Source organism: Trachinotus anak, unplaced genomic scaffold, assembly GCF_046630095.1.
Source record: "Trachinotus anak isolate AG129_WGS33_773 ecotype Australia unplaced genomic scaffold, CSIRO_AGI_Tana_v1 ptg000021l, whole genome shotgun sequence".
In the NCBI taxonomy this organism is placed as follows: domain Eukaryota; kingdom Metazoa; phylum Chordata; class Actinopteri; order Carangiformes; family Carangidae; genus Trachinotus; species Trachinotus anak.
Window position 1 is genome coordinate 9482483 of NW_027273872.1, and position 25758 is coordinate 9508240.

The 25758-nt window shown below is 41.1% G+C and overlaps 1 protein-coding gene across 2 annotated transcripts in view; it reads left to right on the forward strand.

The window, feature by feature from the left end:
- Window positions 1-871: 871 nt before the first annotated feature.
- Window positions 872-25758, forward strand: part of ankrd50 (ankyrin repeat domain 50) — a 36579-nt gene continuing 11692 nt past the window's right edge. For both annotated transcript variants that reach the window (XM_071457162.1, XM_071457163.1), the window contains exons 1-3: window positions 872-1182; window positions 2549-3686; window positions 17197-17429. In XM_071457162.1, the coding sequence (XP_071313263.1) occupies window positions 3181-3686; window positions 17197-17429 (739 nt within the window). In that variant the 5' untranslated portion in view covers window positions 872-1182; window positions 2549-3180. The remainder of the gene's footprint in view (window positions 1183-2548; window positions 3687-17196; window positions 17430-25758) is intronic.

Below are 25758 nucleotides of genomic sequence, written 5' to 3' on the forward strand. Positions count from 1 at the left end.
GTGTTCAAATTTCCAGACTATACTTGCAAGTAGGTGGCAGTTGATTTGTTTTCTAATTTCCAATTGTTTATTTTCATGGCAGGATTTTAAATAGTCAGTCAGACTGTGGAGGGACAAAAACAGGAAATGTTTAGAGTGTGATTAGACTAATGTCATAGTTCAATCAATGCAATTAACTTTATTTCACCAGGATAAACCACTCAGCATCAATACTGCTTTCCAGGGAGTTCTGAATGCATATGTTACAAACATAAAACAGTCAGTGCAGTTTTTTTTATACATTTATATCCATGTTTTCTCTTTGAAAACAAATAAAATTATTTTTCACCTAATTTTGTGGAAAAATATTTTTTTTAAGACTAAAAGATTTTGAGTTTAGTTGAACTTGTGTTTTTGCATTTTTCTTGCATACGATGAAATTGGGCAGTCTATGTTACACCTGTTCATTTTGCATGTAGTTTTAATGCCTAACTTGCCTCTTTTATGGTGTTTCAGCAGTTTTTACTGCTTGAATTGTTTGATTGATATTATCATATTAATATGATTAATTATAATTATAAGCAATTACAAATAAAATAATTATAATTAATTATTTAATTTTTTAAAAATATAATTTAGCTATATATAAAGGCAAGCTATCTTATGCCAATACAGATTGGAGTTTTACTGAGTTTATTTCTTATTTTTCTTTAAGTTGGAAAAAAAAAAAAGGTTGGTGGTATGATATGGGAGGTAAATTTGACATTTGTAGGCCGTCACTTGATGTCAACCTGACGTTTGACCACCTCATTACAATTAACCGATGGCGACAAGAAACGTATAACTCCAAGTCCCATAAGACCTTGCGCCGCTCATTGGCGTGTGTGTGCTCTGCATGCAGTCGGGAGAAATGCAGAGTGTTTGGAGGCGGAGAGTCAGTCGGCTCACTGTGGAGCTGTGTCGGGCAGCAGGAGGAGCCGACGCCGACAGAAAAGACCGACTGAGAGAAAGACACGACCGTCGCTCAAATGCACAAATCTGGGCTTTGAATTGCACCGGAGGAAACGGCCGCACGGTTCATCTCCTGGGCTTTTAGCGTGGACTGAAAGGGTGTTGACTACGGACACAGCAAGAACCCCCCCTCCAAAAAAAAAAAAAAAAAAAAAAAAAAAAAAACACAACAGCGAGAGGAATCGGCAAGAGGTGAGAGGAAAACCGTTTGGGGTTGTGAGAGACATTTGAAACTGTAGCGAAAACAGTGAAAGGCTCCACAATTGGCTTAAATGAAGTTAAAGGAACAGTTTTGTTTGAGCGCAACAACCGGGCGACGTTTAAGGTTGATTTTTGGAGGGTTTTTCTCATGAAAGCTCCCAACTGTTAGCTAGTCTGGCCGGGGTTTTTAAAAAAAATCCTCCCCCCGTAGGTGTAAATTGTATCCCATCTGAAATGGGTGAGGTTTGCCTGCTCATACAAAAGACTTGCGCTGCCTCTTCAGTCAACTGGAGTGAATCCGTGTCGTTCGGCTCTGGGAGATTATGTGTCGCCTCCTGCCTCAAAACACAACTGAGCCTTTTTATATGTGTAACATTTGATTTGGAGAGCTTTGTGCTGGAGGCAGGTAGCGCCTCGGAAACACAGGAAGGTGGAGATGTATGGCAGCCCGTGCAAAATCCATGTTATTTGGCACCGTTACAAAGTATCCAGCAAGACTGTGTGTGTGTGTGTGTGTGTGTGTGTCTGGATGAGTGTGTGTGTATGTTTTCTTGGCTGGAGAGGCTGTGGAATATTTGCATTAGCTCCAGTATAGAGAAGCAGTTGGCCAAAAAGCTACAGAAATCAAATCAGGAGAAGCTTGCAGTTAATGCCCTTTCCCCTTTTAAAGATCCATCCTCATTGCACTTCCTAATCACTGACTGTTACATGCACTCTTGATTAAACTCTTTAAGATTTCTGCCATCTTAAAAATAAGGGTGTTTTGGGGTTGGGGTACTCCAGCACTTCCACCCCTGTAAATGCAGGAAAAGAGGGTCCTCTCATTTTGGACCCCCCCCCCCCTCTCCCCAACAGTACAGGACGGATGTGGACTGTTAGGGATTTAAAGCCACATAGGAAGGAAGGGGGGGATCAGTGGATGGACTAGAGAAACTGGACGAACCCCTGCCAAGAATTTAGTTGCAGGGCAGGCAGGCCGGCCATGATGTGGGTTGTGGAGGATGAAAGCACTGAAAATCAACTCGCCCACCTCTTGTAGCTGCAGGAATAGAGTTAACCCTTCTTCTGTAGGTTGGGAAATATCTATAAGAGTAATGTGCATCACAATAAGTAGTGTCAAACTTTTGCAGCTTGTATAGGGATATGTTTTTAACCTCTGGAGGGTATCAATCAATGAACTGATTTCACATAATATTGAAGGTTGTTTTGTATTTTCTACTTCATCTCTGGTTCCAAGACTGTAAATCCTGTATTAACTAACATCTCTTTAGGTAATTTAGATAGTTAATTGTGCATTAGCATAAAGTATTTGAGTTTGTGTCCTAATTTGGCCTTTGCTTCTGTCTCTGTTTTCAAGGGAAAGAGCCTGGCTTAGCGTGTTATTGGAGAAACTGACTGCACTGGCAGTCGTTTTCATGCTAATGTAATGGAAACGTGCTATGGTCACCCCCAGTAGCATCTGAAATGCATCAGCGGAAATATATCAGCAACTCCCATGGCTAATTGTATCAAGCGGTGGTGGCTTAAGTTTGCCAGTGGATGCACTCAGGAGCAGGGTGCCCTGCCATGCCCTGCGCCATGCTAAAGCAACACGCTCATAATAACAAGGAGCACTCAGTTCAACCAGTGGGAAAGCTCTGGAAAAAGTTGGTGGAAAATCTATGGTTTGAGTCATTTTTTTTTTTTTTTACTTTTTTAATTTTGACCTAGATATTCTGTAACACACCATAGAGCGGCTGCTTTTCCTGCCATCTGCAGCAGCTCTGCTTCTTTCTCTACTTTCACTCAAGTTCCATTCATTCTGGCTCATTCTTAACGTCAATACCAAGGACAGTTAAGTGCAACTGCTTTCTGAGAGGTACATTTTGGGCCGACAAAATGGATTTCCGAATTTACAGCTGGCCGTTGTTGGAGTTGAAAATGTGAGGGGCAGAATGAAGGGACCCCTATGAAGAGGAGGAATAGGTGGAACAGCAGCACAAGATCAAAATGGCCCAAACCAGTTTGCTGCAGGGGAAGCGCTTTTACTGCCGGGAGTGGGTCTTCCATAAGATCCAGCATTGCCTCCAGGAGAAAACCAACAACCTCAGTGGAGTGACCAGCACTCCCTGTAAGCAGCCACCGCTGGCACCCAGCGGGGGTGCGTCCAATCCCGGTAGCCTGACGGCAGGATCAACAAAGTCAGGTAGCTCCTGGGGGGTGCTGCTGGTGGGAGGGCCAGGAAGTGGGAAGACTGCACTGTGCACGGAGCTGTTGTGGCCCACGTCTGCACAGGGAACCCACCGGGGTCTTGCCCAGCAAAGCCTGGCTTTCCACTTCTGCCGGGCGGACGACTCGGACACGCTGTGCGTCGGCGGGTTCATCCGCGGTCTGGTGGGTCAGATCTGCCGCAGCGGGCTGGTGCCGGGATACGAGGAGAAGGTGCGTGACCCAGCTGTGCAGAGCACTTTGCAGCCTGGAGAGTGTGAGAGGAACCCCACAGAGGCTTTCAAGAGGTAAGAACACATGCACATACACACACATACAAATACACTCCTCTTCCTCCTTACCTTCCTCTTACAGCCAGATGATTTCACTGATCAGCACACCTTTATACAGAGAGAGATCTAATCCTCGAAGTTATTGCTGACAATTAGTTGATCAACAGAAAAATAAATTGACAACGGTCAATTCTTAGGAAACAAAATGCAGGTTCCAGCTCCCTTAATGTGAGGATGAGCTGCTTTTCTCAGCCGTACATCATTATCAATTAAATGTCTTTGAATAATGGACCAATAGTTGGATAAAATAGGTTATCTGAAGATGTTATTTTTTCATTTTATAGTGATTGATAGAGAAAAAAAAACAACAGATTATTGGCTCATGGAAACAAATGAGTGTTGCAGCACTACATGAAATCACCCAGTGTGTTGTTTGTTGGGAATAAAAAGCTGCCTATTCTTTGCTCTCTAGGAGATTCTTGTTATAAATAATTATTTGTGACATCTTTTGTAGAAACATGCATTTTCTCACTCCACTCAAGTGTTTCCAGGTACTGTTGGAAATCTAGGAATTTGGTTTGGCTAGAAATGTAAAATGCAAAGCCAACCCCTCCCCCTCCCTTCCCTCTCCACCTCCTGACCCTGATGCACCCCTCCCCCCTCTTTTTTTTTTTTTTTTTTTTTAAACTGCTGCTCACACTCACTGCATAGCTCCGCCTCAGCAGCCCTCTCCACTTATTTGATGTCATGGTTTTGTTGGTTTTCCCCCCTGGTGAGGCATGCTGGGTGGGACTGTCCCTGCTTGGCTTCTGATTCAAGAAAGGTCAGATATTTTTAAGTTGCAGCCGAGCTCAGGTGGCCCGAGACTCATGAGGAAGGAGCTTTGAACTGCGACTGACTCACTGGCTGACTGACTTGTCGGCTGACCTGAGCCACGGCGCTGCAGAAAGATGAGGTGAAACTGAAGTACAGTAGACTTTTGGACTTCCAGCGCCTTGCCTGGGCATGTAACATGATCAACATGGACTGTTATTGTAGACACAGGCTTTAGACGGAGCTGCGCGTGAGCTTGTGTGTATGTGGGTTACTTGCACGACTTGTCTTCACAGCCCAGGTCAGGCAGTCCCTGCTACACAGGCTGGAATGCAGCACTGAACACACACACACACTCACGCTTCTTGTCTGGCCATCTGGTGACGCTTAATGCACCATCTCAACATCACATACAGGGGGAAAAAAGTAGGTCAAACGTTCAGCAAGGTAAATCATTTTTTAAATGCTCACCAGAGTCAACAGCTCAACCTACACTTTTTTGAAACACGCTCTTTCCCAAGGAAGTAAGCGCTCCACTTGTCATCTGCTCGTAATCATGCACCCTCTGCCGATGACTCTGACTTTAGTTTGACCCTCTCAGATAAAAGGCAGGTTATCATAGGGACATAAACAGAGAGTGAGCCCAGCAGGGACGGACTTCTCACTTCAGCTCTGCTCTGTGTCACGCTGGATGTCGAGGGCCATTTGCAGACAGTCACATTAGTCCAACACGGCCTCATGAAGCAAATATTCTGTCACACTCAAGACCTCGGGCCCTACATTTGCACACAACAACGACACCAGCCTTTATCAGTACTGCCTGTTTTGTTTGTGAGGCAAATAAGCACTTCTGTGAATGCCTTATCACCATCTCAGGTGTAAAAATGTCCCGGGTACTGTTGTACACAAATAATCTTAACGGCTCCCCTGCTGGTCTAGATGCTATCTGGTTTCAGGAAAGCCAAGATTGTCGGCTGCATCTGGCATGAAAAAAAAAAAACTGTGTAAGAAATGGAACCATGTAAAACTTTATTATTATTCCAACATTATAACCACTAATTTACATCAGGGATAAAGACTCACAGGGGGTGCATACCTCATTTTGATTGAACAGATTGAGGCCTGTACTTCACTCAATAAAAGTTATATGAGTTTCAACCACCCCCTCACCCCAACCCCACTTCTAGCTGTGATTTTAAACGTAAGCTAGTGAGTGAATGCGTGAGGCCCTGCCAAATTCTTTAGCCTAGTCAAAGACAAACAGCTCTGTTTGTTGATAGTAATCACCAGTCGTGTGTTAATACATTGTAACTGGTTCAGACATGGGTTTACGTCTACTCTGTGCAACTTGATCGTAGCTTTTCCCATCTGTGCATCCGCAGCCAGAGCCAACCAGACTTTGGACGTTTTAAAGTTGGTGTTTGGGTCTTATATCCACAAATCCCCTCACACTGTACTGTTATGTATTTGCATGCTTGTTCCAACATTTTAATGTTAGATTTTTTGTTACCTTAGCTCTGTTATAGCTGTTTTGAAATTAAAACAAGTCAAACCATATGAAAGCGGAGGCATTTAGAACCTTTACTGAAGCAGAAATACCACAATGTAAAAGGAAGTACAAGTAAAGTTCTTACATTCAAGATTTTAAATAAGTAAAATTGAAGCAGTACTGTCCAAAAATAAACATGATGAAGTATCAGAAGTACTCATTAAAAAATGATGTAATCGATATTGTAAATTAGTAGCTGGCGTTAATTTCGGTTTTAAGGAACATTGAGTGGAAATACTCAAGTACTATACAAACAAGACTTTAAAAATACCAAAGTTATGACTGCAAATTCTCCTGGCAGAAGTTGAACCCACCTCAGAGATTCTTGACCAGCCACCAACCAAACTCTGTATAAATTTTCAGGGTATTTAAAAATCACACAGTTTCACTACTTATTTTTCAGTTAACTGCTGAATTCTGTTTTTTATTGACCTAATATAATAAGTATATAATTGTCTCTGCACTTCTTTACAGGTGTGTAATTCTTCTAGAGACTATTAAATCTTTATTGTCTAACAGCCACATTTTAAGTTATTTTAGTATTAAAAATATCAAAATTAGCCTTATAAAACCCCCCACATTTTAAATGCATTTAATAAATGTACTTCAAGTCACTTTCCACCACTGTGGTGGTTGCGGTTGTACAGGCAGTAGAAGCACAACTTTACATTTGGATTTATATTTCAGTAGAACCACATTGTAATGAAATGATCATGTTATTTTATTCTACAAATTTCTCTTTTTTTAAAGGTCAAATTTTACAAGGTGAGATTCCCATGTCTGTTTTGATATAAAGCAGGTCCAGGTTCTATATAATTACTGTAAAAATATAAAAGAGCTCAGTCCACAGAGAAATGAACACAGCCTGTATTCAGAAACTGAGCTATAAAATGAGCTGTCAGGACTTCTGTAACTTTGTGATGTCAGAAAAGCAAGCAGTCACTGCATTTAGCCATGTCCCAAGCCCTGCCCGCTGACCATCCAGCCTTGCAGGAATTGGTTTCTCTGAGTTTTAACCTGAAATCTTCTTTATTTTTATTTGATCACTCAGAAAACAGTCAGCCAATCATAAGAGAACCTCAGAGCCTCTCTTCTGACTGACCTGTTTCTAGAAATCAACAGATAAACCTGAGAGAGGAGATGTAAAACTATATTGAGATCGTTTTTGGTTATTACAACCACACACATATCTTGTTGTGGATATCAGCACTTCAAATAAAACACAGGAAAGATGTAAAATATGGGACCTTTAAAATACACAACAGTGCCACACATTTTAGATTTCTTTGTGGTTACGAAAAAGTAAAATTACTTATAGCAAGATATTGATATCAGCCATATCACTGAGCCTTGCTAGACTGCATTTTTATTTGATGTATTACTAAACGTAATGTGATGCATGAGTAGGACAGATGCCTGCCAGCACAGGTCATGAGCCACAGTTCTCCAGATATGAGGCAGTTACACCTTTCAGTTTAACTGTCTTCTGCTCCCAGTCTAACAGTATGAGCTGATGTCTGGTTCAGACAATAAACGTGATGCACTGACTTGACTGTTTAGATGGGTCATGTAACCATCACTGCTATCTGAATGTGTTGGTACTTGGATTGTCGTGTATCACCAAGGACTTTATTTCTAGACAAAACCAAAGCACATTCCTCTGTCTCATTAGTCTTATCAAAGGCCACGACCATGTTTTGACTTGGAGTCAGCCTCCTGTCATCCTACCATGCTTTACTTTCTCCCTTCGGGACAAAAGAGCTGGCTTCGAATAGGTGGAATTAACCCAGTCATGTGAGTCAAACTAAAGGCAACAGGGTTTTTTTTTTTGCTGATGTGACAAAGCTGTCTTTTAGTCTAGGTGTGACTTTATGTGGATCTGCTGTCGGGCTTTTCAGCACTGTGAGCAGGAGTTAAGTTTATATTGCAGCTGGATCAGTTTCTATTTCTTTGCAAAGGGCACAGACTTCAAAAATGATGAATGACCGTGGTTTAAATTTGTGAACAAGATGTGAAGTTTCTTGGCAGCGTTTCATTCCCTCAGCATGTCTGCGGAAGAAACTGATGCTGCAACTTGGAGGTTTTTTTCTACAGGATGGTTAAAAATGCTGATTTTCTGGCAGCTACATTAAACATTTTGCTCTAAACGTTTGCCTGTCGCTTTGTTCCAAACAACTGTTGATAATTCAGATATATAATCAAAGCAAAAGTATGATTACATCTATTCTTGTAGCCTCCAGTGAACATGAATATTGTTTACTATAGCATTACTGGCTTACAGCTTTTGACAAGTGAATTCAAGTTATTGGCTCTAGTAATATAGGAAATGATGCACAGCCAGAGATATAAATAAATATGAAGATGTTTGCAAAGATGATGCTACATCCTGTGATCTAATGGTTACCTAAACGAGAGAAACCCTCTCATAATGCGACACTAGTGGAAAACAGTCATTTCACCGTTGCCTCTCCTTGTCTGAATTTGAGCACAGTTCAAGTTGGGGCATATTTCAGTCTGAAGTAAGGACATATTTTATAAGTTGGTGACGGAGCTTTGTGGTTTCTTTTTTTTTCCTTTTTTTGCTTTGTGTTGACTTTTTGACTGTTGCACATCGGGCGGCCCTTCTTATTGGGGTTAATGGACACAAAATGAAACCCCCTCCCACTCCCCACCCCCCTTGCCTTTCATGTGGTGCATGGTTGTGGAAAACTTGCTGCAGATCAGGGCCACATTTTACAAACAACAAAAAAAAAGAGGCTCAGTGTGACGCATCAACTCAAGTCGAGCAGATGAGGAGAAACAGCAGCACTGGTGCGACTGCAACGATGACTCAGCAATCTGAGGCCAGCCTCTGTCTCCACACCACGGGCTCTGTGTGTGTGTGTGTGTGTGTGTGTGTGTGTGCGTGTGTGTCTGTGTGTGTGTGTGTGTCTGTGTCTGTGTCTGTGTCTGTGTGTTTATTTGAGGGTTTATTTGTGTGGATGTGAATGTACCTACGTGCTTCTGTGGGCATACATAACTCATTCATATTATTGTTATCCCACTCAATAAATAAACTCATAAATTGCAGTGCTCAAGCTCATATCAGAGGTGTAGATTCATTCATGAGGGTGAAGGAGGGCTGTACTTTACAAACAATCATTTAGTCTAAAATGCACATTATATGTTCCCAGAGTCAAAAGTTAAGTGTTGTCACTGGTTACATGTGTGTGATATGTGAATCCTAAACCTAATCTATAGATTTTTGATGTTTGTTTGGCATCTTTGCTTTAGTAATTATCTGAATGATTATCCCCTGAAAACCTGGTTTCAGATCTGAAGTATTTCTCTTTTATATTAAAGGTCCTATATTGTATAAAGTAATATTTCCATTCCTTTTTTTGGTTGTAAAGCAGGCATAGGTTCTGTATTAATACTGTGAAAGTATCAAAGCGTATTCAGCCTGTATTGAGAGACGGAGCCTTAAAATTAGTCATCTGTGACTTGGATGATATCTGTAACTTTGTGATTTCACAACAAACCATCACCACTCTGCCCAGCCTACCTGGATCCACCATCCAACCGTGGATTGGTTTCCCTAAGCGTTTGCCTAAAATCTCTTTAGTCGATCACTCAGAAAACAATTGGCCAATCAGAAGAGAGGCTCAACGCTAATAAAACTAAGGAGGAATAATGTAAAATATGGGACCTTAAAATCTTCATATATTAATAATTAACAAAGTTTCAAAGTCAAAAACGCAGCAAATCTGCTTCATAAAGACAGTGTCGGTGTGGTTTGATCATATCTGGTAGACAGTGTCGGCAAACAAAAGCAAAATATTGAACTGAACTCTGATTGGTACATGTAAATATGCAGCATCACCATTTTCCAACTGGGTCTGTTCACTTCAAACCAGTGAGGAAAAGAGGGAAAGACAAATAATAATAACCAATGCTGTATTAAATTTGACAGAAATGTTTGTGTTTATGCAGGAACACATATATTATATATATATATATATATATATATATATATATATATATATATATATATATATATATATATATTTCAGTGCCTTTAATCAATAAAAAGGTAGTTTTCTGATGATGACCTGTTGACTCCGCACCAGCACCAGACTGTTCATCTTTCCTGTGCCAGAGCTCACACTGCTGCCCTTTGTACAAAAATTGAGGTAAAGCTGTGTACAAAATCCCGTCTTGGCTGGCTCAGGACAGCTTGCAGGTTTACCTGTCTGGGTTGAAAACCTGGCAAAAAGTGTGTATTTGTGTGTTGAGGCCGTATGGACAGACAGCTGTGTGTCTGTGTATACAGCCGGAGGAGAGCAGAGAGTGTTTTTGGAGGCAAACTCTGGCAGAATTGTCGGGAGGGAGAAGAGGGAGGGGGTTGAGAAGGATGAAATTTCAGATTCCTTTGACAGTATTGGATAGCCGGCCAGGAATGCACACCTCGTCTGGGTTGGGAAGAGCTTTGGGGATTTGGAATAGTTATCTGTGGTATGTGTGCTGGCCAGAAAAGAGTGTGTCTGTTTACATGTTTGCAAATCATTAATAGGCTGCATTATAGAAGTAAACAAGTATGATCGAGATGATTGAAGAGGCCAGATTTCAGTGTTTGAGTTCGGTTCGTCTGAAATAATTGGAATTTTAACAACCTATTAACAAGGTCAATAAGTTGACTTAAAAGGGCAAGTCAGGACAGAAATGCACCATTTAACAGCAACAGTTTGGTGTGACGTAGTTGAAGGGTGGGGAAGGGGTTAGATTTCAGATGGACAGTATTTCTAGATGCAGCCCCCACCCTCATAAAAACAATGTGATCACTGTTTGTGTCCAATCCCATGACAGTGTTGAGAATCAAAAACATAAGACTTCATCTCAAAGATCACCAGACATTAACTCAACTGTATCATTTAAAGGACATTAATAAGGGCCAATTACAGGAAACCATTTTGGGCTTGTTTGAAATACTTGTTTTTGTGTGTGTAAGTTGCCCAGATTTGGCTCCCACATGCTTCTCACATCACCCTGACCAGGCAGTCTCTGGGACATGGTTCCTCAGACAGCTGGAGGCATTTGTCTGCTTGGAATCCAGCACAGAATTGATTGTGCAGATCCATTAAGCCAAGATCAAGTTCTCGCATTGTCCAGCATGTTTAAAGAACGACAGCAACAAGCACTTTTTAAATGCTTACAGGACCATTCAGTGTGTTTTTTTTTTTCTTTTGTTTTTTTGCTGATGTGTTGTGTCATTATATGAGGTAATCAGCTTTTGACCGCTTACAGAAAACACCTGCTTTGACATTACTGACTGAGGTGTGGTCTTCAGCTTGGGAGTTTCAGCTTTCAGACAGCGGGGTTGGATATCTTTTGAATTTGTTTTTGATACTGGTGCCTATAAAACAGTCTCAGTTTTGGCAAAAGACTACAGTGAAACATTTTTCAATGTCTTACTTTGAGAAATATAAATGGGTTTTTCTACAAAATTACTTTTTGCTCATTTAACAAAATAAGGAATGTCTTTAATGTTTCCTTTACACAAGCAGCAACACAAGAACTTAATAGATAAAACATCTAAAATGAGCAAAGTCTTTATTTTTTATCATGAAGAAATATTTTCAAAGTATAAAGAAACAAGAATCTGCATTTTATTCCAACTTTTTGTAGTTTTCATGACACACACATTTCAGTTAGAATTTAAAAGATATTGAGATTTAAAACCGAGATACAAAGGATACAAAAAGTGAGATAATTAGTTTAAAATAATTTGGTAAGATCTAAAATTCAGTCTTTTCTAATTAGATTACATGTTTGCTGTTTAGCTAATGGGCAACCTGAATGTTTTTTTACCTCACACTTACTCCGATATTGTATAAGGTGAGACTTCCATGTCTTTTTTTATTATAAAAACAGTCAGCCAATCAGAGCAGAGCCACGGAGCCTCTCTTCTGATTGGCTCACAAACCTGTTGCTGGACCTCCAGAGAGAAGCCTGAGAGAGGAGATTTAAACGACAACGACAAATATATCTTCTTATGGATACCAACACTCCAAATAAAACAACAGGAAAGTGTAAAGTGTAGGGCATTTGATAAAACAACTTAATAGTCTACAGTCATACTAGCGGCTGTGTGAGGCTGTGTTTAGACACAGCTGTCCTTTGAGCAAGATGATCATGTCAGAATGGACGCTGACAATGACAATGCTGACATGCTAGTGTTAAGAAGTACGATGTTCACCATGTTCATTGTCTTAGTTTTGCATGTTAGCGTGCCAACATTTACTAATTAGCACTAAACACAAAGTGCAGTTTAGGCCAATGGGAATGCACTTGTTCATAAACTAAAGTTCTGGATAGAATTCATAGCACTCCACCCAGACGTTATTAAGTTTAGACCAAAGTGGTGGACTGACTGCTCGACGGACCAAAAGACTTGATATCACCATCCTTAGAGTCATGCCAGCAGAGATTAAGACTCAAAGATTCATCACATTGGACATTAACAAATTCCAAACTCTAGCTGAATCTCAAAACCGAATCCTGCTCATGTGGCAGAGAACTGACTGAGATAGGAGGTGTGGGCAGAGTAGCTTCATGTCAGGGGAGACGATGACAAACTGTGCGTTTAATCAGAATAATGCTGTCATGGTTTTAAGCTCATTTGTGCCTCGACACGATGCGGTTGTTCAAGCATAATAAGGATTTATTTAAAGCGCTGCCCAATTCTCCACTCAGTCGTTTTGAACAAATGATTATAATGACCATCTCTGTAGTTTTGAAAAGTAAGTAATTTACTGCTGCAATGTCGACATCCTCAGAGGGTTATCTGTCTAATGAAAGGCTCTCAGCACAAATTAATGTAAATATGTCTGTCCGCAGCTTACGTAATTGCAGTTCTGCTCCTGTGTAACCGCTCTGCATCAAAAAATACAAATACATAAAATACAATAAAGAAGCTTTATTCAATGCATATCCACGTTGGAAAAACTGTAATGAAGACTTGGATTTTGAGTTTATGTCCAATCAGATAAAACTGGAGAGAGATGATAACAGACTGTGGAGCACACAGCAACATATGGAGGGTGTAACGGGAAGAACACAGTTTAACTGACTGAGCCTGGCTGTTGATAACATTTGCTCTCCGCACCAGTCACTCCTATTGTCCTCATCAGTGTGATTACTCTGAATGAGATGATTGCAGCAGCGTTATGCATAATGTAAGAATCCTATAAGAAAAGTGCGAGGGAAGAATCTGCAAGATACTTGTCTCTTTCACTTTGGATGAGCCGGTGCATGAGTCAGCTGTTGTCGCTCAGTTCTGTGGCGCTAAGCTCTCCTGACTTCTCAAAGACGCTGAGCAGGCTTCCTCGAAATTGACTGGATGGTAAATGAAGAGTTGGAGGGGGGTGGGTGGGGGGGGGTTCTTCTAATGAAAAGGCCTCTGGTTTTTAACTGATAATGGTGGAAGGCTTTGTCAGTATCACTCTGTGTGGTGATCTGTCTGAAGCCGAGAGCTGCACTCACCTGCTGTCCATCCTTCCATTAACGGAGCAGTGTCGGGGCCCGACATGCATTGTGTATTTCCGCCTTCTTGAGCTTGTGCTCGTATCCTGGTCGGTGTTTATGTGTGTTGAGTGTGTGGTGGTGTTTTGGTATGTGGCATGGATTTCAGGCTCCGCGCCTGCTCTATAAAATGAGTTGTGTAAATTTGTAAGGCTCTGGCTCAGTGCCCAGTGCTGCCCCGTCGGCCCAGACATCTTCACTAAGTGTCACACTGAAAGCTTCACTTTGCACATTGTGGAGGGAGCAATGGCCTCCACAATCGTGAGCACAACACGACAGATGGTGGGTGCATTAGATGCATTTCACATCCCCCCTCTTCCCCCCCCTTTTGTTTTTTTGTCTTAAATAGCAATTGGCATCAACTTGGGCATATGTTGAGGACTTGAGCGAGAGCCAAAATAGTTGGTACAAATGTCCATGTGTGTGGCTGAAATACTTTTTTTTAATTTTCTGGCTCAGGTATGCTACAGGTTTGTATGGCAAACTAAATCAGCTTTTCCTGAGCTTATTTTCTCTCCATCTCCCATATCCCATGGAGTTCTCTTTGTCTGCAGTCCTCATCTTTTGACTCTTTGACAGCCTGAAAGTAGCTGAATTGTGATAGAAGAAAGGCTCTTTGTTTTGCCCACTTGCTGTCACTGTGGATTTGATTGTCTCAGTAGGCAGCGTGGCCTCAGACACAACCATTCACACACACTCACACACAGTCACCCCTGTGGATGGACATTCCTTTTGGCAAGGCTCCCAGATGGCACTGCAGGTCTCTCTGTGGGCTGCAGCCATCAGAAGGAGTGATTGACTGCGTTTCTGAAAGGCTGAGCAGCATCACGGCAGAGCGTGAAGGTTGGAGAGCCTGAGCACTGCTTTTCTTTCCTGCTGAGAGTTCAAACTGCTTGGGAAAAAGTCATGAATACAAGCTTAAGTTTGTAGAGACTTTGCAAAGACAGATTTAACTGCCCAGTCTTGCTGAGGGGAAGCTAATGTACATTTTGATAGATTTCATTTTGTGCTGAAGTGACCAGTTGATTAATGTAAGATTTGAATGGCAACAACAAACAACATTTTAATTTCAGCTTCTAAAATGTGAGAAATTACTGCTATTCCTAATTAGGTAGTGAATATTTTTAGGGTTTGGGGCTGTTTGTCAGACACAGAAAGTAATTTAAAGAAGTTGCCTCAGGCGCTGTAAACTTGTGATGGAACATAACAATTTACTAACATTTTCAACACTGATATCAGACAGCTAATATTTAAAAGTTATTTGACAGCTTGATTACCAAACTCAAAAATTGGTTGCAGTTCTGATTTTATCTCAGAATGGTTACCATTTTAGAAAAATATATCACAAATACTGTTGTCTTTTGGTCTCATATCATATATTATAATGTATAAGGTGTAATTTGGATTTCAAAACACCTGTAAGTAAAAATGTAGTTTAGATATTTTAGTTAATTTGACTTACTTGACATTGCATGTCATGACATCATAATGATGATGCTGGAACAATGCATTGTGCAGCACAGACCTTTCTAATCTAGTTCCCCTGCAAGACCTTTACAAAATTTTACTTTAATATATTGGTAATTGTTGCACTAAGTTAAAACATATTCCAATATACTGGAAATTGAAGCAAACACTTTAACTTGTCTTCAGTAACCAAAAGGAAGTCACTGAAATAATGGCCTCTCTTGTGTGTGCTTTGGACTGAAAGCACGCAGACCGTCACCCCGGCCATTTCTGCTCCCATGTGCTTAAGGTTAATGAACTTGGGTAAGATGTAAAGCTAAAGTGGTAGATGCTTAAAAAGGGAATGGCTTTGGAGCCGCAGGGTTAGTGACAGGCTGTTGAGCATCCTGAGGAAGTCTCATTAAAACAGTATTTTAGTGTTTTATGACAAAGCTTACAAGCAATGTCAGTTCCATTAAGGAAGACTGGTAGTTAAAGTGACTGTCCCATCATCCAGAAGGTGACCGATTTTATCTGTGCGGCAGCTACCCGTGAAAAGCCTCAGATGCCCCGAGGCCGCCTCTCCCTACTCAAGTCAAGTTTTCATGTCGATTAATTGATTTGTTCAACCCTCTTTAAATGTTTAATTAACCTAGACCCAGATTAAAATGTCACTAATATGAAATCCTCAGATCCTTTATCGCAACCAGTTGAGCTGGAAGTAATTTTATGAGTCTTGGGAAATGACATTCTCTCAAACGGACGTCTTATGGTTGGCTTCAAACCGTTGGTGGCAGTCACAGTGGAACAGAAGTCTTGCCAGCGCAAACATAATTTCACAGAACAAAATATGCATTTGTTAGCCCTCTCGCTTCAGTGAGTGTTTATGTGTGAAGTTACACATTAGCACTGGAGCAAGTAGATTCTATGTCTGGTTTGCAGTTTTCCATTGATAGGATGTTAATGTAGCGTTTAAACCCGTGCCACAGGGCTGAATTCAATGGATGTTCATATTCAAACATCAGTGTTAACTTTGGAAGGAGATTTGTTTAGGTTTGACTTGGATAAAATCTTGCATTTTTAGTTGTCATGCTTCTAAATACATCTTTTCTTCATATCTTTGAAATCATCTCAAGGCTGAGCATTTAGCTGTCTGGCAAAGTTTTTCGTTGAACAAAAAAGGCCCACTGAATTATAAATGACTGTATCTGCTCTGGATGTTTGTGTGAGCTCAAATCATCTGCAGTGGGCCTGTTAATGGTTGCAGTTTGGGTTGGATGGAGACATATTTAAACGCCCACACTCTCTCCCAATTGAGACTGATGAACTGAGAGATTGATACGCCTCAAGAAAATCACTCTCTTGTTCGCCATAACTATGTGTCATTGTTGTGGCACTGTTGCATTCTACCAGACAAACTGGTAGGAACAGATATATCCTGGAGTAAAGCTTGTGCCACGCAGAGGAGGATAACAATGGAGCCATTGTTGTTATTTTACACCAAACACGCTGGAGATGTTACTTCATTAATATTAAAATATCAGAGCTATGTAGGTGGTAGAAAAAAAATCTGTTTCTGAGTTCAGTAGCAGTGTTAGGCTATTACTCTGTTACGATAGTTAACTAACTAGCATAAATTAGTAGCGGGCTGATAGCTAGCTTGCTGATTTTTAATTATGCCAAAACTACTGCTGAAATTGTTAATGAATTGAAGTTGATGTACACAAAATCAATGGGCAACAATTTAGTTAATCATTGTAATTGTTAATCAAGGAAATACCTCTCTGATCTGCTTTGGTGATTCTGCTGTTTTAGTTTTACATCTTTGTAAATGGACAACTGTTGGATTTTGGACTGTTTGTCAAGCAAAACAAGTAATTTACGTTACCTCAGGCTGCTGAAAATTATGACATTTTCCTCCATCTTCTGACATAGGGGAAATGATATGTGAAAGAAAAGTTATTTGCTAGTTACATTTAAAATTTGTTATTTACTCCAGTTTTTTGCCACCTCTGTAAATGATCTCAACGAACAAAAATATTCTGCCTCAAATGTGTTTATGTGTTTGTATCACATAAACCAAATTCTGATAATCATCCTGTTTGTCATGTGCAATCAGTGTGATGAAAACATTTCTCCCTGTCTTTCTTTCCTCAGATGCGTCCTCCTGCCTCTCCTGAGTGTGAAGCCTCCTCAGCAGTCTCTCTTCCTGCTCGTGGACTCTGTCGACGAAGGCTGTCAGTTGGGTGAGGGGGAGCAGAGGTCATCCCCCGGCTCCCCCAGGACCATCGCTGAGCTCCTGGCCAGTCATCATGAGTTCCTGCCTCCCTGGCTGCTGCTCATCTGCTCTGCACGGCGTCAGAACAAGGCCATCACCAAACTCTTCACAGGTAAATGTTGCAGCTTTCCCCTTAAAGAAGAACGCTGTGGGTCAGTTAAGGTCTCCATCCTCTAGGTGAAGAAATTTCAAGCTGAAATTTTAAAGTAAAGTAATTTTCAAAATGACTTTAAGTGTTGTATGTAGCATTTTCAAAATCCATACATCATTGTCAAAACAATTGTGATACCTTAATCACAGCTGAACTGAGCTGATGTAAAAAGACAGTTTGATATATGAGACTATACTTGAACTTGTCAGCAGGGCTCCATGCTTCTAGCAGCTATTTTTTCAGTCTGATTACGATACATTTCAGCCGAATATGCGGTTACAAGCAAAACCTGCATTGTGGTTCCTTTTCTGTCACTGCTGTTCAGACAGTACAGATGCAAAATGCTTGCCAACATCACGATGTGTCCAAAGAGATTAGGGTCACCGCTGCAGAACTCTTTAAAGAGTTGCAGCACTTCCTTGATGTCCTATGACACTGTACCATACCAGCTGCTATTATCTCCTTGTCAGCCCAGCAGCCTACTCTGTGGTGATGAGCTGGCATAACATTCATCAAGAACCTGACTGTGTGGGAGGAAGTCTCCTCCGCAAGCTCCCACTGCTGCGTACCCCCTCTACCTTTCCAAAACCGCTGAATGTGGGAGCTTCTTGTGCCCTCAGCTTGCCTCTCAAACCATTACGTAACATCCCAGCAGTCTAAGCAGTCGTTCCTGTGCTGCTCCTCACTCAGGAGATGCACGAAGTCAGGTTCAAAGCTGAATGAGCTATATGGATTCTTCCTTTGTTCGCTGCATAAATGTCTTTGCACTTCCCGTATTGGTGTATAACTGTAATTTGTCATTTTTATTTATATTATCATTTAACAAATAAAAGCAGGCACTGAGAATGTGGCGTAGAGATGGAAGCAGCCTTTATCTTCATGTTTTCATGCTTCATCTTTTTGCTAGTGTTGCTCATAGACAGCACAATATGTTGGAAATCAGGAACCTGTTTGGTCTTGTTTTCATTTGTCTCTGTCAGGAAGTGTATTGTGGTCATGCAGGAGGAACATTATAAGATGATGTAAGGCTTGTGTGATATACACAAATGAGGCATTCAGTTATGCTCTGATATTTAGCCCCAACAATAATTTTGTCTAGCATTTAACTTCTTAGTGGGCAGTATGTTCACCTTCTGGCATGTGTTCACTAGATTGCAGCGATGTTTTGCAGAAGTCAGATGGCAAGATGTGTAGGCATGTGTTAGACTAGCTGGCTTTCAACAAGTGCCAATTTAAAAGGAAAACAGTGCACATAACGTACATACCCATAATCGCAGTACGGTTCCAGTGCAAAACTATTTTTTCTGCAATTTACAGTTATAATATATCATTTGTAGCTTACTCAAAATGTCAAATGTTCTTTGGTTCCAGCTCCTCCAGTGTGAAGATTTGCTGATTTTCTCTTTATTTCTGTCACTGTGAGCTGAATATCTTTTGGACTGTTGGTTGGAGAAAACGATTAATCAAGGAAATAATTGCCATATCAATCAATAATCGTTGGTAGCAGTTGGTTCAAACCATGTTGGTCCATTTGAGTGTAATGAGCCATGTCCAACTAGCAGAGCGTTTAGACCTGTGCTGTGTTTTATAATGTGTGTCAACTGCGTATTTATGGATTGGGTGTAATTTCCTGTAGCAGTTCAGAGTCACCATCATCAGAGCACCTGTCTCGCATTAGGCTGACTGTGTACTGTGTACAACTCAACTCAACTACATAGTTTGAAAGTAAAGTGTTTGGGATTAAGTGAAAGTGTAGGTGTCAGACTGGTGGAAGTGTAGATCTGATTAGTGTTGACAGTGGCAGCGAGGGAGGGGGGGGGGGGGGGGGGGGGGGGGGGGTGTAACTTTAGGACACCAGAACTCTCTTTGAGTCTTTTGTGGGAGTCGTGCATCTAATTCAGCAAAACCAACTGTGATGCAAGCTGCCCATTCCATAATTGCAAAGACACACCCACCCACAATTTCTTCTAACTTCAAAGCTTCGACGTAGGTGCCCGTGCTAGATTAGATTCTGGATCGGTATCAGAGTGTAGTATAAAGCACCCTCACAGCATTTTCCAAAACTTTGAGCCCACAGACAAGAAGATGTTTTTATATTTGATTTCCTTTCAGCAGCAATTTACATTCAATCTTATTTTCTGGTTTATCGTGTGTGTGTGTGTGTGTGTGTGTGTGTGTGTGTGTGTGTGTGTGTGTGTGTGTGTGTGTGTGTGTGTGTGTGTTGTCTGCTGTGTCTGGTCTGAACCTCAGTTTTAAATCGTCAGATTTTATCTGGAGTGCATATAAAGTTGACAGTGTAGTCAGCAGGGGAATATATGGCTGTATATGCCTCAGATGTAAATGCTAATGGGGAAATTTTTATCTGCAACTTACTTCAGAGAATCTCAGGGAGTTCCGTGATTGCCTATTTTCTTTTTCTTCCCTTATGTTTGTAGCTGATGAACTGTCTGTTCTTTTTGTTTTTGATATGATTTGAAGGGAATTGCATCTTGGAACAATCTGATAAACAGCAGTTATCTTATTTTTCTTTCTTTCTGTTTCCTTTTCTTTTCTGTTCTTTCTTTCCTTTCTTTTTTTTCTCATTGCTGCCTCTTTGATGATGATGACACTTTTGTCAGCTCTGATTCCAATTGCCCAGCAATTGGTTTAAAAAAAAAAACAAGTCTCCTTTTGAGCAGAGGAACAGAACCAAACTCGCACATCAGATGTGATGACCCCATTTTAAAGGAGTGAAGGACATATGTTTTGCCCTTTTTTTGGGGGGATGAATATGCTGCTCTAGATTTAAAAACAGTTTTCTTTGGATCCTATTGAGTTTGTGCATTGAGATGCTCCTGCAGACCCACAATGAGCCTTTGGCTTTTCTCCTCTCTGATGCCTTTAGCAGCATCTTTGTTTTGTGTGGATTCAGTCTTCCGCTTTCAGTTCAACACTGGAAATTCTTCCGCAAGACCGGCTTTTTCTTTTCCTCACACATACACGGATGTAGACATGCACACAATCACACTCACCCACTTACTGTGTCCTCCATTAGCTTGTGTGCCTTATTATGAATACAGCAGTCTGAATGCTCCTTATTCATGCAGCACAGGACCTAAAATAGACCAAAGGACTTCAGTGTATCAAATTGAGGCCAAGTGTCCCCTAAAAATACCCTGCATATTGTTTACAAGTCAGAGATGGCAGTGACCTGCCAAAAGACTCCACTTTCATGCTCTGTGCAAAGCCAACTCCTATTTTATATGAGCGGCCTATTTCGTCTGGGGTGGAGGTTGTGTGGGTTTCCCAGTATACTCTGGTCTGCGGTGATGGGAACTTTGTGGTTGTGTGAATATAGTGTCGATAAAGTTTGAGTAATGACCTTTAACCACAAGGTCATTTTGCAACAAAAGTTGCCGGGCCAGAAGTCGGCCATGATGCTTTTAAGGTTGCTAAACTAAGATTACTAGAATTTAAGATGGCTCTTTGAATTCCTCTTTCCCTGCTCAACTGTTATTCCTTGTGTCTGTCTCAGAGTGGAATGTGCTTTGGGAAGTTTTCAACACCTCTGAGACCGAGCAGGAAGAAGGAGGCATTCTGACTTCTGCAGCAGAATGCCTCACTCGCATCCGCTCGGCTAATGCCCCACAAACAAAGACTGTTCTGTTTGTCAGGAGGAGTACAAGAATTTTGTAGCGTATCCCTCTGGCCGACTCACATTGTATGATCACTCAGTTTTGATTAAGCCTCAGTCTTTATGTATTACCTTTAGAAATGGACTAAAAGTTCACTCTTGAGATGTAAATAAGCACAGAATCGTAATAAAAAGTGAAAATGCGCTCAATCTGTTAGCAGCTTCTTTATGTCCCAAGTGACAGCAGACCTATGGAGAGAAGCTTGCTTTTTCTGTGCTTACCCCCTCCGTGCGCTATGCTACTGTAAGACCATGGGTAGCGGAGTGGAAACACTTAGGCAGCGATTTTGGTTTGGAGCCGGGTAGAATCTGTGCCAATTTAACAAGGCCTCCGGCAGAAGGGAGAGCAAGGGAAAGGGGAAAGAGAGGGTGGGGTGGAGGTCGGAGGCAGTGGGGTTGGGCATTTAAATAGAAACAGCCTCTCAGACATGTATATTTCTTCATCTTTTTTTTTTCCCAACAGCTCATACCTCAATTGCTCATTATTTTCATACATGCACATGATTAATAAAGGTGACAATTTGTTAAATATGGACAGAACTTATTTTGTGCTGGCTCAGAAATGCCTCCTATGACTTCTGGATTTCCAAATTAAACTTATGTCATTAATTATAAAGCAGAAATTTTATTTATTATGGGGTTGTTGGAGTCTCTACTTTTGTTTTTAGCATTTTCACTTCGCTTAGGGTCACATTAAAATAATTACAGCCTCATTTTAATCATAATCCCCTTCACAGATTTTGATCCAGCCTTGTGTGTGATCTTTTTATCGTGTGGAGGCATCACTGAACTGTAATGGCTACCATCTGCCCAATATTGTTTATGGTGCATGCTTGTCAAAGTCACTGTTTCTCAAGCAGCAAGTATGTGTCTGCACTCTCGAAGCGTTAACGAAGAGAACTGTGGAGTACAAGAGAGTATGTCTGAAAGATCCCTGAGAGTATCTGATGAGAACATGCTCATAACTCTCGAGAGATTAGTCTTATTAAAGAGCAGGAAACACACAATATGGTGGGAAGATTGACCCACCAAGCTGCCCAGCAAGTCCACACACTTACTGAGCTCAACTCTGAGTGATCAGGGCCTCAGAGCCTCTCTTCTGATTGGCTGACTGTTTTCTGAGTGATCCAATAAAAATATAGCAGATTTCATGTAAACCGTCAGAGTAACCAAATCACGGAAGGCTGGCTGGTGAGTCTGTATGGGCTGGGCTTGAAGCATGGCTGAGAGCAGTGACTGCTTTGTTGTGACATCACAAAGTTACGGAAGTCTTGACATCTCATTTTAAGGCTCAGTTTCTGAATACGGGCTGTGTGCATTTTTCTGTGGCCTGAGCACTTTGAAACTTTAACTGTATTAATATAGAACCTAGACTTGCTTTATAATGAAACAAGACACGGAAATCTGATTTTGTACAATATGGGACCTTTATTAACTTGATATTTAAATCTGCAGTTTAACTTTCTAGAGTCTTTGCATGTTGCTTAGGGACTCCTTATTTAGCATACAGACGTGAGAATGATAGTGATCTTCTCATTTAACTCCCAGCAAGAAAGTAAATAAGCATATTTCTCAAAAGGATATTTCTTAAAGAAATAAAACTCCCAAGATTTAATAAACATTCAAGGAACCGAAATGTAGAGCATGTAGTTAGGTGAATAACAATGTCAAAAGAAAGAAGATAAGATTCTTTATCTTATTAAGTCCACCTACTTTACTGGATCCAAACAGAACCAGCTATCAGAACACAGGCCTATAGAGACAAAAAAACATGTTCAGATCTGTGATAATCTGAGTGAGGAGAGTATCACATCTCAAATCCTGTGTGGAAGCATCTCGTGGCTAATCCGCCAATACAGGAGGAGGTAGATGACAATGATACAGCCCAGTTTAGAGGAAACACAAAACAAAACGTTGTGCAAGCTGTACTTAGGATTTTGATAGAAAAGCCGACATGAGCGAGGGATGAGGAAGGATGGAGAAGGCCTGGATTTGTGAAGTGCAGTGCCAGTAGTTATAATAATATAGTATCAGTGTGCTACTGGAGCCGTGAAAGATAATAGCCGCCCTCAAACAACCACATTCCTGCTCTGCAGTGTTACAGCAACTTCAATTAGATTGATTTCCACTATCATAAAATACATTATTATTTTCATTATTTTCTAAATTTTTATTCTTTAGTTCCTCTAGTTGGGCACAAGGGGCACTTGGCGCGAGTTGAGGGTTTGTACTAGCCAAAACAGCCACACATATACACAAAAAACCCCCCCGCACACACACAAAAGCCCCTCTTAGTTATGAATCACAGCTGTAATTAAGACGGTTATATTCCCGGCTCAGTCTGAGGAATGTTTCAGGAGCGTGTGGCCACTTTAAGAGGACACTCATCCTGTGAGGCATTTTGATGGGGGGTTTACTCATTTCCTTCCTTAGATGACACATTTGCTCATGCTGTAGAGTTTTTTTACCCCAAAGTAATGTGTAGGTCTACTTGCATAGTTCGCAGTGTGTATATGTATGTATGTGTATGTGTATATGTATGTATATATATATATATATATATATAAGTCATTGCAAATTCCACTTACAGGAAAATGAGTGACTCTGGGGTGGGCCTGGGTTTTTGTTTCCTGTATTTGTGTGTCACTGGGGAGAGGGCAGTCCACCCCAGCAAGGACCCTGAACCACATCTTCCACTTCTACTCTGCCCACCGTGAATGGAGCTTTCATTACCCGCCCCGCCAAGAGACAGAACTGATTTACCACCAGTGATCACAAATGAAAAGAGCAGCCCTGTTTAAAAAGTGTGCGGCCTCCTCCACTTCTCTGAGCAGCCCTTTGTCCCGAGGCATGCAGATGAACCTGACACAGGGCAAGGCCGCCCCCTCTGCAAAAAAGTTCATCAAAACTCTTATCATCTCCCTGGATTATTATTTTTTTTTTTTTGTGTGTATACTTTCTTTTTGGTCAATTGTGAGACCTCACTGAAGAGACCATGAGATCTTCTGGCCGACTGACAACACAAACACAGTCGTAAAGCTGCGAGGATGGTTTATTTCTTCTGCGCTGTGGAATGCTCCCTGAAGAGAGACAAAGATGGCTCTGCTTATGGACTCCTCGGTGAATGACATTTTGCGGCATCGTTTAGACGATTGTATAGTCAGGAATGCAACAGATGAATCAGAAACTTAACTATGAAATAAAATTGGAAGCTTTATGAGAGATTAGACGCCAAGAACAATTTCAGTACTGAAAGGAGAAGGAGTCTTTAAGCAGAAAATTATAAACCCTTTATTAAATTGTTTAAATAACTTTAAAACCAATTCCAACAGATTTTGGCCACGCTGCCTTCTCCAGGGAGCCTAAATTACACCACACTAAACCAAAAAACATTCAGCAAATGCCTCCTGCAAGCAAAACCTAATAAAAGCCCTCTCTGTTCTCTCCTCCTAAGAGTTTTTGGTATTGATTGTCTCTAGGCCTCAATTCCTGGGTAACAAGAGCAAGGACGACATATTTAATGAGCTTACCCTCCCCTCCCCCTTTTCTCGAAATTGGCTTACACAGACAAGCTGATTTATGTCCATATTCATGTATGAGTTGTCGTCTGTGAGGCTGCATGTTGAGCCTCACTTTGGATGAGCTGAAGACCATAATCCTCGCTGAATACTGTAATTTACCACCACGCAGTCTGACAGCCGGGCAAATTACAGGTCTACCGTGTCTGTATCTATAACACCTTGGGTGCTGCACTGCAGTAACATGATTCTGAACATGGCCGATGAACTGGCTGGCCTCTTTCCTCCTGAGGTGATGCCCTTTGGTATGTGGCATGCCCCTGCCAAATTTTTATAGACTTGAAATCTTCTTCTTTTTTTTTCAAGGCTGTAGCACAGAGCTCAACTTGTCAGTTTTTGCTTTAATTAAAGAGTATTTTAATTAAGTCTTAATCTAACTTTAGTTGGAATAAATGCAATGGAATTCTTGGCACATTTCTGGCTGGTTTTGCTGCAGGGTGGAAAGGCCTCCAAAGTAAAGACAAAATTCTTTTCTTTCTTTTTTAATACCACATTGCCTCTTGACCTGCATGCCAAGGATGACTTTGCAAGTACCTTTGCAAGACTTCACAGCAAGCTACCACAGCTTTCCTTCTGCTGAATCTGTTGCCCGGACATTTCCCTGTGAAATGTTTCCAAAATGTTTCCAGACTTTCCTGGCGCTGCGCGGTGATAGCAGATAATGGCTTGTTTGACTCGATGGCTAATAAAACACGACTGACATGCCAGACTGAGTAGTCTCTTGTGCAGGTGACTGGAAACATGTGGCGGTGGGGCTAAATGAGGTCACCAGGAGGTCAGCTAGTGTAATGATGAACAAAAACATGGGTAGAAATTGAGGAAATTTGATCCGAGTGGGGCAGGGAGCTCCCAGCACTACAATAGCTTACTGCCACGATGAAGACCTAAAGTTTTGTATCTCCAGAGAGAAACTGACAAAGTGGGCCTTTTTTAAATGACACAGTTGGTTTGGAATTGGTTTTATGGTATTTAGGATCATAAAAACCTATTTATCTCATAAAACTTTTTAAACTTAAGGGCAAAAAATGAAAAGGATTAT